The sequence below is a fragment of the Melitaea cinxia genome, chromosome 13 (genome assembly GCF_905220565.1).
Source record: "Melitaea cinxia chromosome 13, ilMelCinx1.1, whole genome shotgun sequence".
Taxonomy (NCBI): domain Eukaryota; kingdom Metazoa; phylum Arthropoda; class Insecta; order Lepidoptera; family Nymphalidae; genus Melitaea; species Melitaea cinxia.
This window is the reverse complement of record NC_059406.1, coordinates 9,601,970-9,618,460: the sequence shown is the minus strand read 5'-3', so window position 1 is coordinate 9,618,460 and position 16,491 is coordinate 9,601,970. Positions and strand designations below refer to the sequence as shown.

At 31.2% G+C, this 16,491-nt stretch overlaps 1 protein-coding gene across 1 annotated transcript in view; it reads right to left on the bottom strand.

Moving 5' to 3' along the window:
• The window catches only part of LOC123658888 (protein amalgam-like), a 77,693-nt gene that overhangs the window by 25,780 nt on the left and 35,422 nt on the right, over positions 1 to 16,491 (bottom strand). Inside the window, exon 3 of the mRNA XM_045594178.1 lies at positions 2,655 to 2,862. Coding sequence (XP_045450134.1) covers positions 2,655 to 2,862 — 208 coding nt within the window. The remainder of the gene's footprint in view (positions 1 to 2,654; positions 2,863 to 16,491) is intronic.

Genomic DNA, 16,491 nt, shown 5'->3' with positions numbered 1-16,491 from the left:
GAATGCTTAAAATTATTTATCAACTATTTGAGTACACGATACACATTACGTAAAATTTTTATTTATGAGTTACCGCACATTCAGCAAAGTCATTGTCTTTGTAATCTAATAACTTCCTTTCATTTATGTTATTTCTTACAAAATTGCTGTTTCCCTGATGCGGATGACATGTGTACTTCCGCCTATATCCACTCAAGATAATCTTAATAAACTCAGATCGAATTTCATTGGGTTTGGTTTACCTTATGACCTTCCCTCATAATATATCGTCTCTCACTCACCTTGTAGACTGTAATGAATACATAATTATTGAATTTTGCATTCTATCCTTAAATTGATTGAAAACAATTTCTATTTTCTATGCTTACTTTGATAGTTCCTAATAAATATGTTAAATGCACGCGTATCGTGCATATATAAACAGTTCACTTTGTTACTTGATTACTATTTTTTTTACACAGAGTGTTCAGTTAAGGCTATCGTTACGTTTTAAATTATACCTCAGTTCATAGATCTAACACATCTTCCATAAACGTAGAAATAATTTAAAAGCCGTAGATCGATAAGATTTAGTAATAAAAAGTCAACAGTCTCAATGTTTGGGAATTCATATTTTACAAAGTAGTATGACTACAAATATTCAAAGAAATTTAGTGAATTTGTGACAATTTCGTGCAAATAACGTAGTCTACGAATGTCTCGAATATGGTCGGTATCTATATAATATTAATGCTATGTGATTTAAAATACAGGCGACACATATGAAATTATACTAGAAAAGTCGTGAATTGGAACATTCCGGAATATTTACGTTCTGATCATGCGTGCGAAGGAAGATGATAGAGTCATAAATTACACTAATAAAAGCGCAAATGTTACACTACTATTTTATTTCTTAAATTCTTATTTGGTTATGCAATAGTGCGACATTTTTATATATAATGAATGTGTTCGAAATAGGAAATTTAATTGATAGAAAAAATTAGTACTATTGATGCATACAATTGTGTGATAGTTTGCTTATATTTCAGAAGTCCTGATAAAGTGAATTTATCTTTATCGTCGAGGTATTTTTGTTACAGTTATATATCGCTTCCTTTTAGTAGTAAGGTCTGCAAAAAACATGATTTCACGGCGTAGCAGACTACGGTTCAGATATAGTCATATGAGTTTGTACAACCTAGAAATTCTTGAAAAACGAAAAAAAAATATATTTTTTGAATTTTTTTGAAAGTTTGGTAACAGTTTATATTACACATATTAAAGGTATCATACGAGTATAGTTAAATAGGCTTACGCTTACTAGCTTGTTAAACGCTGTGGACAAAGTTACGAAGGCTTAAAATACTGCAAATATTTGTAGTACTTACTACCTTTCAAAGCAATCAATAGCGCGTAGGTACACTGCATCATTGCTAAATTTTAGGTATATATTTAAGTTATTATATATAAGTTATAATTCCTATATTATAACTTATTTAAATAAACAATTTAGAAGATATTATAGTTTTGATAGTATAATAACCGAAAAGGATGTAGGGGGAACTCTTGAGTAGCAAAATGCCGTTGCGATCTCCTTATAACATGATTTATATTCAGGAATAGTTGGGCAAGTTAATAATTTATATCAATTTAATATAGCTCAACAGTTTGTTCAGTTGGACCTTTTACCATAGAACTTGTACAATTTTGAAAATCTAAATATTGGTTTTATGAAAAAGGTACGGAAAATGATATCAAAATATATTATACTAGCGACCCGCCCCGGCTTCGCACGGGTGCAATGCTGATACTAAATATACTACAGAATGTATTTATAGTGTGAAGCTAGCTTATAGCATGGTAATTAACATAATAACAACAACATTCAAATATTTGTCGTTAGATTACACGTTGTTACAGAATGCGTTGAAGAAATAAAGGTTCACTGGTCGTTCCCCGTAGGTGATAGCGTGATAATATGTAGCCTATATGTTCACCCGACTTCTTAATAATATTTGTGCCAAATTAAATAGTAAATCCATGCAGTACTTTTTGAGTTTATCCCGGACATACATACAGACAAAGAGACAAAAATTCTAAAAACTATATTTTTGGCTTCGGTGTCGATTGTAGATTACACCCCAAGTATTCTTTTAAAAAAATATTCAATGTACAGTTTTGACTTTCGTACCATTTTATTATATGTATAGATTACTAGTTTTACGTGGAATTTCATATTTATTTTCTCAGAAACAAAAGGATCTCCGATCGTACCTATAAGCATCGCATTATAATTATGTACATCGGTCTCTTCTCTTCAATTGGTAGCTTAACTCTTTGTAATTTTACCTACACAATAACCATAGAGACAATGGGGTTAGATTATAGCAACGGACTATTATGACAGCGGTCGCGATTGCGCTCCCTTACATTTTGACATGTTATGTTTGTATAGGCCTTACAGATATTTGTCGTATTCTGGACGCTTGTGCATACACCATGCGTCAGTGTTCGAATTCTAATACGTAATTCTCACTCTGCTGGACACCTTAGAATGTGTGAAATTTATTATATTACTATTCCGTTATGTTCAAATGTTTCAGTTATTATGAGTAGACACAGGAAAGACACTATAGTTAAAATACTTGTGCTTACATAGGTCTAAACCTTACCTAAAACATCTACACAGCCTATCTGCTTCTTCATGGTACTTGTATTGATCTGGCACATGTAGCAGCCCCGGTCCTCGACTTTCAGCGGTCGGATATGCAATTGCCAAGAGTCAGGCGAATCATTAGTAACTGCGTAACGGGAACTATGCGTCACCAACCGCGTGTGTAGTGTGAGTATTGTCTGGTCGTCAGCTCGTATCCACGCCACCTGAAACAAACCTACTTTTGAGTGGTTGTGTAAAAGTGATTTAAAATTTGTCTGCAACGGATCTATAAAAATTAAGAGTTCAGATAATTATAGTTTATATTTTTCAAAATATACAGATCAGCCAATACAAAATTAACAAATAACAAAAATAACAAAGCTTTGTTTGTTCCATACATGTCTGAATTACAAAAAAAAAATTAAATATAATAAGTACTGGAAGAATCAGTAAAAATATCAAAACATCATAATTATTGTAGCTATAAAAAATAAATTTTATTTTTCATTATTACTTATATAACTAATCAATACATTTATTCAGTTCATATTTTCTAATAATAATGTATAATAATAATAATAATAATATAATATCATGTTAACTATCATTATTTTACCAACCAATTATAAATAATTACCAAACATATATATTTAGAACAAGTTATATTATAGAAATATTAATACTATCTTTTTTAATAATATTTTTTTGGAAATAAATTTGACATTATTGGTTTTTACTATTTCTCATAAAATTAATCAATATGTTGAATCAGTTCATGTTTTTATACAATCATATATATAATAATAACAATTTTGACCAACCATAGATACCAGTTATAACTTAACAAGCAAAAGAATAACAATATCATACTATCATTACTTTTACAAATCAATTATAAATAATTACGACTCACTTATATCAATTTACAATAAATTTTATTATATACTTTTTTTGCATTAGTTTTAGTAAATAGATTTTGCGATTGACTTTAACAAATTTTCATTCAGCTCATTAGTATCTTTTTTTTTTATCATTTAGCAACTATCCACTATGTATATAAATTATGAATGGGACCCCCTTCGGGTAAAAGCCTTCTCCAAAGAATGCTAAAAGTCTTTCATCTTTTGCTATCTCAATCCAGTTTGTCTGTATTTCTTTGGAGGGTTATGGCCGAACTCTCCCACGGTGACCGGCCATACTGGAAGATATAGATGAGGAGGGCCTGTCTGTGGCTGCTATATTGTATTTTGTTGCGATAGTCCTGGTTGTTCTTGGTTGTTGTTTGTGGGTTTGAAAGTTAATTTTTATTTTTGTATAAATAAGTCCTTAATGTTGGCAGGCTTATTTTTCTTTAGTGGTTGTTTTTTTTTTTGTTTATTTGTTCCTTTGGTGGTTGATAGTAGGAAGTTCTGGAGATTCAGATAGGGTTCTCTTATTTGTATATTGGTGAGAGGTGTTCTTAATGTTGTCCAGTACGATCAGTTTATTATATTTAATAAATGCTGTTTTTAACCTAGTTCTTGCGTCTGATATATTTTTCAAAATTGTTTGTTATAGCACACAGTTCCTGAATTTTTCCCTCAATAACTGCATTTTTTATTTCTAATTGTTTAAATTTCTCATTATTATTCTTATTGATTGTATTTTTTTATGTCTTCTTTCATTTCTAATATTTCAGCTTTTAGTTGTCGTGTGTCTTGTTGCATGTTTTCTAAATTCTTGGCTTGGATTAATTACAATAATCGATATTTATTTTAGTAAAGAAAGTTTCTCGAACAAAAACGAAAAACAAAATAACATAAATAAAACAAAATAACATAAATAAAACAAAATAACATAAATAAAACAAAATAACATAAATAATAATAATAATAATAATTGCCACTTCATTTCATGCGAGGTTTGAACTGGGCTCGTCAACGATATTTATTCTCTCTTGTTGTTGTTTTATAGGCCACATACAACTTACAGATCAATCCGATCATCATCACCAGTTGACAAATATTTTTTTAGTCCACCCTCACAAGCTATTTTTATACTTCTATAAACCCTATATTAATAATTTAATATTGTTATAGTTTTTTGTATTACAGGATATTATTTCCCACTTTTAATGGCTTATTTAGGTCTATTTTTTACTTGAATCGCAATTTATTCAGTTTTTGTACTCCAATAAAACGTTACAGAAAGCTTAGTCTGTGAAAGGGTGTTAATGTTTTTGGAATAGTTTTTGAACACTTTAGCTTAAAATAACACTCACACTCGTGAAATAGATGTAGAGACGTGTTTGGATGCACTATTTGCATTGACCGCAGAGGTACCCTCACAAAGTTAACAATACAATAATTGTGTTTGCTCGCAAACGAAAAAAAAAACCGACTTTAATTACATCGACGAGTAGATCGACGAATAATTGTGTTTGCTCGCAAACGAAAAAAAAAACCGACTTCAATTACATCGACGAGTAATACAACGTAGATCGATGAAAAAATAGTCAAGTAACTACGCGTTATCAAAGATTACTCAAAAAGTAGTTATCAGATCTCAATAAAATTTATATGTGACCACATAACAAACATCAGCTATCGATTAAATTAAAAATTGCCAAAATCGGTACACCCAGTAAAAAGTTATTGCGGATTTTCAAGAAGTTCCCTCGATGTCTCTGGGATCCCATCATCAGATCCTGTTTTCCTTATCACGGTACTAAACTAGGGATATTTTCTTTCCAACAAAAAAAGAATTATCAAAATCGGTACATCCAGTAGAACGTTATGCGGTATAATACAACGTAGGTCGACGAAAAAAGCGTCAAGTAAAAACGCATTATTAGATATAGCTCGAAAAGTAGTTGTTAGATCTCAAATAAATTTAAATGGGACCAATTGGCACACACCACTTTTCGATTAAAAGAAAATTTGTCGAAATCGCTCCACCCAGTCAAAAGTTCTGATGTAACATACATAAAAAAAAAAAAATACAGTCGAATTGAGAACCTCCTCCTTTTTTGGAAGTCGGTTAAAAAATAGTCAAGTAAAAACGCATTATCAAAGATTACTCAAAAAGTAGTTATCAGATCTCGATGAAATTTAAATGCGACCACATGATAAACATCGGCTTTCGATTAAATTAAAAATCATTAAAATCGGTACACCTAATAAAAAGTTATTGCGGATTTTCAAGAAGTTCCCTCGATTTCTCTGGGATCCCATCATCAGATCCTGGTTTCCTTATCATGGTACTAAACTAGGGATATCTTCTTTCCAACAAAAAAAGAATTATCAAAATCGGTACACCTAGTAAAAAGTTATTGCGGATTTTCAAGAGTTTCCCTCGATTTCTCTGGGATCCCATCATCAGATCCTGGTTTTCTTATCATGGTACTAAACTTGGGATATCTCCTTCCCAAAAAAAAAGAATTATCAAAATCGGTATATCCACTAGAAAGTTATGCGGTATAATACAACGTAGGTCGACGAAAAAAGCGTCAAGTAAAAACGCATTATTAGATATAGCTCGAAAAGTAGTTGTTAGATCTCAAATAAATTTAAATGGGACTAATTGGCACACACCACTTTTCGATTAAAAGAAAATTTGTCGAAATCGCTCCACCCAGTCAAAAGTTCTGATGTAACATACATTAAAAAAAAATACAGTCGAATTGAGAACCTCCTCCTTTTTTGGACGTCGGTTAATAAAATAAGAAGTAGGTATAGTGAGATGAGTGTTACTATTTTTAATTTTATAAATAAAAATAAAAGACTCGCCCTATCCTACGACTATTTTTCTAAAAAGGGATTCAGAATAAAAATCTTGGCGTTTTTTAACCGACTTCAAAAAAGGAGGACGTTACTCAATTCGACCGTATATATATATATATATTTTTTATGTATGTTCGGGGATAACTTCGTCGTCTATGAACTAATTTTGATAATTATTTTTTTGTTGGAAAGGAGATATCCCAGATGTAGTACTATGATAAGGAAACCATGATCTGATGATGAAATCCTAGAGAAATCGAGGGAAACCCTCGAAAATCGTAGTGACGACTACTGCGTTTCTTAATTTTTTTCGTCTAACGTTGTATTACTTGTCGATGTAATTGAAGTCAGTTTTTTTCGTTTGCGAGCTAACACAATTATAACGAAGTATACTTGAACATATAATATGTATTACTCTTCGTTCAAGGAAACGAATAATGATACATAGAATTTCTAAATTAATGCAACAATCTAGGACATAATTAGGAGTGTTGTTTGAAATGTCTTCAGTTTTGCGCGTAGTATTTAGTGTAAATGATTTGTTTTTTATTTCGTGATTTTTGTTATTATATATAAAATCGGAAACATAAGACGGACTGTAACGACGAATAATTGCTTACCGACTTGCAATCTTTCATACATTTTTTTTAAATAGATAAGTGAAAATTTAAAGAGTCCATTTATATCGGTTTCAATGATATAGCTCCGGGACAGGTTGATGGATGGACGGTTAGACAAATAGAAGGATGGTTAGACAACTGGAGTTTTAGCAAAGGCTTTTAGAAAAAAAAAGGAAAAAAGCTTTCAAGTTATACGGTTTTTTTTAATCATTAGCTGTATCATATAATACGGATACTAGTTTAAACTTTCTATACATATTCTGGCATCTGATTAGTGTCTTAGCAGTAAGTGTAACCATGCCATTGCCAAGCAAGCTACAGGATTTTTATTTATACCTCAAATATTATCCAATAAAATATTTCGTAATCGTAATATAGGTTAGATTTATTAAAAATAATTTTATGGTTATAAAACCTCTTTACATCTTACTATAGTACATAATTACATAGGGCTCGTTAAAACTAACCAGATAAATCTAGCAGCAGAGTGTTAAATAACCTGTTAATATAAGATATAATAGAATAAAGCGTTATAGAAAAATATGGATTGCGCCAACTCTATCATTCAGACTATAAATAGAAATACCTCCATCTATGTCAAACAAAAAGGGCATTAGACAGTAAGGTAATGAGAAAACTAAGACCCAAAAAAGCAGGTATTACGTGAGAATATTTCTTACAAAAGCTTTAAGGTACATCCATTTAGATTATGTGATTACATAACGTAGTAATAGTAAATAAATGTCTCGGTCTGAAAATACGATATTTAATTATGATAAATGTTTTTGTATAATTAACGTCGACGCTTTAGTGGTCACGGCATTGGTTTTGCGGCTGTTGCGCTGGCGGTTGCGGTTTCGATCCCCGCACATGACAAATACTTATATTGGCCATAAAGATGTTTGCTGTGGTCTGGGTGTTTGTGCAGTCCTTGTGGGTCTCCTCAACGTGCCTCGGGGAGCACGTTAAGGCGTCGATCCAGGTTGTTGTCATGTATACTTGGTAGCAATCGTTACTCATAATAGTGAATATATCCGCCTACCCGCATTGGAGGAGCGTGATGGATTAAGCTCTAGTCCTTCTCCTACATGGGGAAAGAGGCCTATACTCATCGGTGAGATATTAAAGGCTGAAGCGTAAGTTAACGTCTAAAGTTTATGAGCCATTTTTATTTAATATATTCTAACTTTATGTATGTAACATCGGACAGCTGTAAACATAGTAAAAATATGTTCATTGAAAGCAGTAAATGACTCACATGAAATAATATCTTTCGTTATTTCGTTTCGAATTAATTCACTTTTCGTTGCGCAGCGTTGAAATAAAATTTGTAACAAAAATTTTATTATGACGTAAAAAGAATATGCAACTAGATTCAAATTGTCGCTATCCTATAGCACTTTGCATAATAGTCCCTTTTAATATGCAACGGTAAAACCATGTCAAGTGCGCTGACAGCATACAAGAAGAAAATTGCATTGCAAGGAACTTTAGAAATAAAACCACGGAACAGTGCAAGATCCGACCCGAGTTTGTAAATTATGTTTATAAGAATATACTACAACTAAACATCCTACGTGACTTCGTCCATATTAAAGTTCATTATTTCAGAAAATTTATATAAGTACATGTGACGATAATACAGCTACTGTCGAATTCGTTCTTTTATAATTAAAAATTTTTGAAATGTTAAAATGTATAGAGATAGAAATTGTTGATTGATTGGTTTAATTGCTTACACTTGTGCCAATGAAGCACGGTTTATTCCGCCAATATCAGTTCACTGTAGAGTAGAGAGCACACGAAAGAGATTGGTCGATGCGGTTGAGATAATAGTTATAGAAATTTAAAAATACCTATAACAAACTGTTTAAAAGTCAAACAAAGTCATCACGTTATTTCATGATTCGTTGAAATTATATAAAATTTTGACACATTTTGATATGTTCACAACAAAATTTGACGAATGAAATACGCGTGGTATTATCCTGCAGCACGTCGACCGTGTACAAATACTACGCAAACTTGTGGTTTCATAGAAATTTCTGACCTGAAACTATATCTCAAATCAGACAGATGTAGATAATCATGTTTAACCAAAGTTTTCTTTTTTGTCATAAAATAACATAAAATGGAATTGTGTTTGCTAGCAAACGAAAAAAACCTACTTCAATTACATCGAAAAGTAATGCAATGTAGGTATACGAAAAAATTGTCAAAATATACGCATTATCAAAGATTACTCCAAAAGTTGTAATCAGATCTCGATGAAATTTAAATGTGACCACATGATAAACATCGGCTTTCGATTGAATTAAAAATCATTAAAATTGGTACACCCAGTAAAAAGTTATGCGGATTTTCGAGAGTTTCCCTCGATTTATCTGGGATCCCATCATCAGATCCTGGGGACAGATACTAGGGATATCTCCTTTCCAACAAAAAAAGAATTATCAAAATCGGTTTATAAATGACGGAGTTATCCCCGAAAATACATTAAAATATATATATATATATACATATACGGCCGAATTGAGTAACCTCCTCTTTTTTTAAGTCGGTTAAAACTGGGAGCCTACGTGCTTCACATTTGTTTATTGTAATTTTTCCATTCTTGGCAACGAAGCATCTTGTACCTATTAACATTTCTAAATAAACAAACTATCCAAAAACAACTATTCAAATTGGATCACTATTCTCTTATTAAAACATTTTAAATTCAACTTCGGCTTTATAATATAAGTACAGATTAACTGAAATGTATTCCAATTCGTGATATTACGAGAGTATTTGTAATCTCTTTTAAACATTGTGAGGTTTAATATACAAAATGAATATCTCATGGAATAATTCTGTTCGGATTTTGAGCTTGAACGTAATGTTTCAGTTTTGTGATAAAACTTGTAATATTTTGTATATGTATTATTAAAATTGTTAGTTTTTCTTTTTTTTTTACCAAATTATTACATTTTAGATATATTATTCTATATATGCATTAGTAACATTAAAAATAATAACTGGTTAATTTTTATTCTTCAATGTATATTTTGTACGGATATGTTAACGTAGTTCACCTAATTGAAATGGGGATTAGACAAATACACCACAGATAAAAGTAAAAGCAATTTAGAAAGTTCTCGAAACAGATACCTAACAAAAAACAATATCAGAAGGTACATTGTTGTGCTATGTGTATGTGTAAATACTAAAGTAGAAAACTATGTCTGTATGTTAAAAAAGGTAGGCAATAAGTACAGTAAATAAAACTAATTATAAATTGTCTCAAAGTTTCCTCAATGTAAATTGACTGGGTCATTGGCGAAGACGGCAAAGATGGCCCCATTTTACGTTCTAGTGTTATGGATTCGATTCATACTCGGAATCTGGATGGGCGACTAATAATATATATTCTTAGAATCAATAAGTAGCTGCCATTTTATATGTATGAGGCACATAAAAAAATGTAGTACCGCTTAATTTGAATATATCATGTAATTCACTCGTACCTTCTCTTGCGTTACAAGTAAGTGTATATAAAATCTTGGTATTTTGTGCAAACAAAGACAGCTACAAATTACTTCCGATCCGCTTGTGACCATCCGAGCGGCAAATTTAATTTGCATTTCGACGCGTTATCTTATTACGTTTTGCTTTCTTTTCTTTGCTATCTGTCTTCATATTATAATGACGACGGAATGTAAAATTAGATTTTTGTAGCTTCATTTTAAAAAAGAAAACTTATAATTCAATTTGTGATATCAATTAAGTTTTTTTATACAACTAGATTAGCAAATGAACGTACAGCTCACCTGATGATAAGTGAGCCTGGAATACTAGAAGTATCTCAAACTCATTGCCGACTCCGAGTTTCCCCAGGAGCTGAGAGTGAAGGAGAGGAGATGAGAACAGCATTATTTAGCTGTGGTCTTTTGTAAGGTTGAGGTACTTCCTCAATCGGGCTGCTCCAGATTTTGAGCATAATATTTCCTCCTGTAACCTACCCCAAAAACGAAAGTGGAGGTTTGCTAGAAATGTAAAAACAAAATAAATATCTAATAAAACTTTAGGTACACACATAGCACTTCATAGGTTTTGCTCAACCTGTACCGCGATGCGTTACAATATCGTGTCAAAACTCCCGTTGAACAGTTAATAGTGATGAATTTCTTTATTACCCTTAAAAAGTAATTAACGTTGCTGTGGCTAGTATAATAAAAATGAAATTTAACATAGTCAAGTGTGAATCACCTCAACGCAAGTTTACGCTACCCTGTGTTTCGCCGTGTTGCGATGCGACTCTTCTCCGTAGTGATGTACCTAGGTCATCAGCAGGTAACGATTGAGAAGTAATTAAATGAAGATGACATTTTGATTTTATGAAGTATTCCTTTTTAATGAAAATAATTATTCAGTTCAGAAGTCTTAAATATTTTTTATAAAAATATCTATTATTGAACACAGGTACATATAATATAACCGTAAAATATTTATTTGTTTGATGACGAAAATCTCAACGTTCTAAAAACACGAACGCACCCTAAACCCTCTGTGATAAAAGATCGTTAACAAAAAAGATGCGAATGATTTGTCGCCCGTGACTATAACGAAAATATCAAAATAATAATCTCGATAAGTTTAAGTGAAATTATTAATTGTGACATAAAAAACCTATATCAAATAGAACTATTTTCCATTCATATGTTACTTCTTTTAATAACTACTAAAATTAAAACTGTGTCGAAAATAAAAATTAAAGTTTATTTTCCCAAGCATTTTTGACATATTTATAAATCTACATCCGGAATCAAATGATCAAAATCTATGAATCAATTAATGAGGTCGATAATTTTCACAAAATTGCATGTACATATTTACCTTATTCTCTAAAATGATTACTTTCTCGTGTACCTAATCAAGTTCAACTTTGTTTGTAGTAAACGATTTTTTACTGATTAAGAACAAAGCATCATTTAAAATTTTATAAAATACACTTTATATTTTTTAGTAAAAACTAAATAGTAATAGTAAAACTATAGTAGGGCCTGATAACGTAATCGCTGTAGCACATATCCTTCACTTGTTTCTTTTGCTCACACACCGGCGCAGTGGTTTCTTTGGTTCGTGCGCATTTTTACCTTGCAAAGCGAGAAGCTACGAGAAAACAGAAAACGCGCTGTGATATCCACTATTCGTAATATTTATGTCACTGTATGATAATTAGGTCAAATTAAAAACATTTAACATTTACCTTTATTAACATGCTGAGTATTTAAAAAATCACCAACTTATTATAAAGACATATTGCTGGATCTCGTTGCTCTTCGAGGCACAAGGACTAACAAGGATTTTGTCGTACCTATATATAATTATATATTATTCTAATTTATTCGATAAAATAAACATAATATGAATTCCTTCTATTATATATGAGTTATTTCTATTAATAAAATATATTTGTTTCAAAACAGATGTTGTCCTAATTATACACTATTGTAGTGCTTGCTCCATTATCTGTCTCATTTTGACACAAAACTGCGCAGCGTATCTTTTTGTTCTACGTGAACGATAAACGTAGCATCGCTTTGCGACGTGACGCAGCGTGATAATATCAAATAGTCTTTATAATTAGGTATAAGCGATATACATGACGTTGTCTGGAAGAGATCGATAATTAGTTATAAGACTATCTTTTTACATAACTATGTGTATCTAAATTTTTCAAAATGCTATAATATATGTATTTGTCTTTCTTTAATCCATAAATTCACGTCGTGTTAAACATTAGTTGCGTAATGCTGTATCCATCGCACTCGACTAAAGAACCATGTACATTTTGTTTGTTTAATTATAAAGTTTACACTTTCGTAATTTCTCGTATATACTACGTCACAAACAATTCTTCATAAAAACCAATGAAGCTGCGATAAGGCAATATAATTTACAAAACTACTTATAACACTACATTATTTCAAAAAAATCTTTACAGTAAATTATGTATAAGCAGAGTTATTTTTCATATGAATGTATAGTGGTACGGGCTCGTTTCACTGCATTGTATTATAGTACATAATTCTGTTCAAACTATTCAAGCTATTTTGCCTCTTTTAATTTGAAAAAGAGCAAAATAGACTTTAAGTTAAACAAGTTGAGCAGTTTTCTATGCCTACAGAATGCATTTAATTCTTCGTAAACATTAGCGCTAAAAGACTGCAAGCGTGCTAATTTTACGTAGAAGAAATAAACGTAGCGAGTGCCTTTTATTTCTTCGATAGTAACTCCGTCTACGTTACTAATGATTATTATTTTCACTTCATATAATAAAACTGCGCGTAAAGATATTTTTTTTACAAAATAATCTCGTGTTTATTTGTGGTCATTAATTTTTTTGGTGTACTTATAATTATTATTTTTTTTACTCTATAATTATAAGTGATTGCGTAATACACAAATAATTCCAAATCAGTTAAATACATTATGAGACTTTCATGCAAATTATACATATCGAATTTGGAACTAAACAGACTCATTCCGGGGATTCATAATATAATAATTGTAAAGATAAATAACTAACCAACTTAAATTGAAAAAAGGACATAATAAGCGAAATTGGCAAACTTATACAATAATAGTTTTATTATTTTTTTCTGGCGAACGAAAATCCAAATAGCAAACGAGAACTTTCAATATAAAAACTACTTGGTTGTATTTTGTTTAGGAATTCCATTCTTACCAGTGTTTTATTTGTGAAATACAAAAGAAACAATATTCTTAAAAAGGAAATAAGTTGTTTGTTTTTCCTCAGCCTATTTTAAGGGATGATGTTTATCAGATTTCTTTTTAGGCAACTGTCATAAGAGTTGCGAAATAAAACAAGACGTTTTACATATAACAATAAAGTGTGGAAAAATATAATCTATAATTGGAACGAAATTCCTTACGGCTGGCTTGACATTTGGCTGGGCAACCGAAATAAAAAAAATGTGATACTAAAACCGTAAGAAAAATATGTAACGGAAGTGACGTAATATCAGTCACACGACTGTATAATATGACCTTTGTAAAACTAAAATATTACTAGTAAACTCTTAAAAAAAACTTAACTTTAAACTTTTGCTTTTGTAAACTTTTTAAAATTATTTATGTAATTTTATACTGTCGACAAAAATAAATAAAGACACATGTTTTTTTATTTCACTTAATAGTTTGAATTATTATTATTATTATTATTTTGTTTGATTTATTTTATTTTACGATATTTGTTATTTTCTATAATACTAAATTTCCTCAATACTTTAATGTACTTAATTAAAAACCAATCAACAAAATAAAAAAAAAACAAAAATCAAGAACTAGAAAATATATATAAAATTCAACATTTTTTTTTTTCAAATTGCGTTGCTTCTTTACTATCCGAAGGAACTTCGTTCCTACCTGGTGTCCCATGACATCATATAATGTTTATTATTTAAATATAGATTTTTATTAGTGTTTCGTAACTTAAAATGCTCGTGAAATGAATTCGGCAATTGTTTGTCAAAGATTTAAATGTCGCACGCAAGCATTAAAATGATATTCAGCTTAAAGTAGATATAAAAAACTCAGACCACGGCAAACATAGGTCAGGTTTGTACAAATATATATAGCATATACGTGGATTGAACCCGCAACCGTCTGCGCAACAACCATGACCCAGTGCTGTGACCGTTGCACCAAAGCGTCGTCAAAACATACGCAATCTGGAAACATACTGAATACCTACAAAAACCAATTTTAGAACCACGACGAAAATTGTATGATCTGTACAAAAATTTGTCATAGTGGGAATCGAATTTATGACCGATAGTAAAATCGCAAGTAGCGCTGTGACCAAAACGCCGTCAAAATTTCGAACTTCAAAGTTACTTTAGTTACATGGATTATTCTCGAATGGATCAAGCTTTACCTGCTATGTTACAGTTACCGTGTCGTATATCTACTGCCATAAGAGATAATGTTTAACTGGTTCGAATTTTCGATCATCACAATTTTACACACAAAATAAAGGATTGTTATTGGTACAAAAATTATCAAACTTTTATGGAATAGATTCATAGCTAACCAAATGGTTTATTCCTTTTTTGTTAAGTTTTTTTTATTCTAAAGTTGCAGTGAAGTACCGATGCATGTTTAAACAAAAAAGAAAATGGAATAACAAAAGCACGGGCATAATAAGTCTGTGGATATATCACTCATAAGTCACATTACACTATATTATGAAAAAAAAAAAATAAAGAAAATTAATACAAAACAACTACCTACTAAAATGTCGAAAGTTTGCTTTGATATAAGTTAAATGAAATAGCGTTAACAACTAATTAAGTTTTTTATAACCAACTAACTAGAACGGATTATTTCCTTTCAGCAAAACAAAACGTCCGTTTGTTGTAGATAAAGATAGATTGCTAATAAAGGATGATATTTTATTTCAGCCCTCCGAAGTTCGATTACGCAACACGCAAGTCATCGAGATCATCGCTAAAACACTGTTTAAATGTCATTAGAGTGATCGATCGTCCTCAGGACGGCAGCTCGTTTGTCATTGAGCCACTAAATGGGTCCTCTATAAAGGTTATTTACAGACCACTCAAAAAAAAAAAACCACGTGAAAGAGTAAATCCAGCAGATAAAATGTTTGGAATTTCGCATTGGAAGATCATTAATTTTGTTTTCTTCGCCATTTTGTGGATTCTGCCCTATTGCAGCTGTTTTGTAAGCGAATAATAAATAGCTCTTAAATTTATCTTTATCCATATTTGCTGGTTCTGTAATAGGCTTTAGGGAACAGAAGTAGAGTGTTTTGTGGATACTTAAGCGATTATGCATTTTCTGTTTGTTTTAATGCTTAGAATGAGGGTTGTGAAATATATTGTTAATGTCTCAATTGTAAGTATGACATATAATATAAGAATAGAAAATAACAATTTTTGTTTTGAATAATTACTACTTATCATTCAACACCTTTTATTTAATGATACTTTAATTTTTATGACCAACTTTGGTGTTCCAGTATAATTTATATTCAACAAAATATTCAATAATATAACTAGTCGTACCCGCGACTTTGTTCGTGAGTACCACATCTTTCATAAATTTGATATAACTAGCTGTGCCCGCGGCTTCGCCCGCGTGGAAATCAGTGTGTCACAAAGTTTTCCCGGCAAACTTCCAGTGAAACTCTCATCAAAATCGGCTTAGCCGTTCCGTAAACCTTCCTCTTGAAGCTCTCTCTCCATAGGTGAAACCGCATGAAAATCCGTCTAGTAGATTTTGAGGGAATCGATCACATACATTTTTGGGGACTTTGTTTTATAATACACTAACTATTGCCCGCGACTACGTCCGCGTGGTTATGAAGATATGTATTGCTATTAATTGGTTGGCGTGTTGGAGTGACGACGTGTTGGCGTGTTGGCGCATTGGCGTGTTGGCGTGT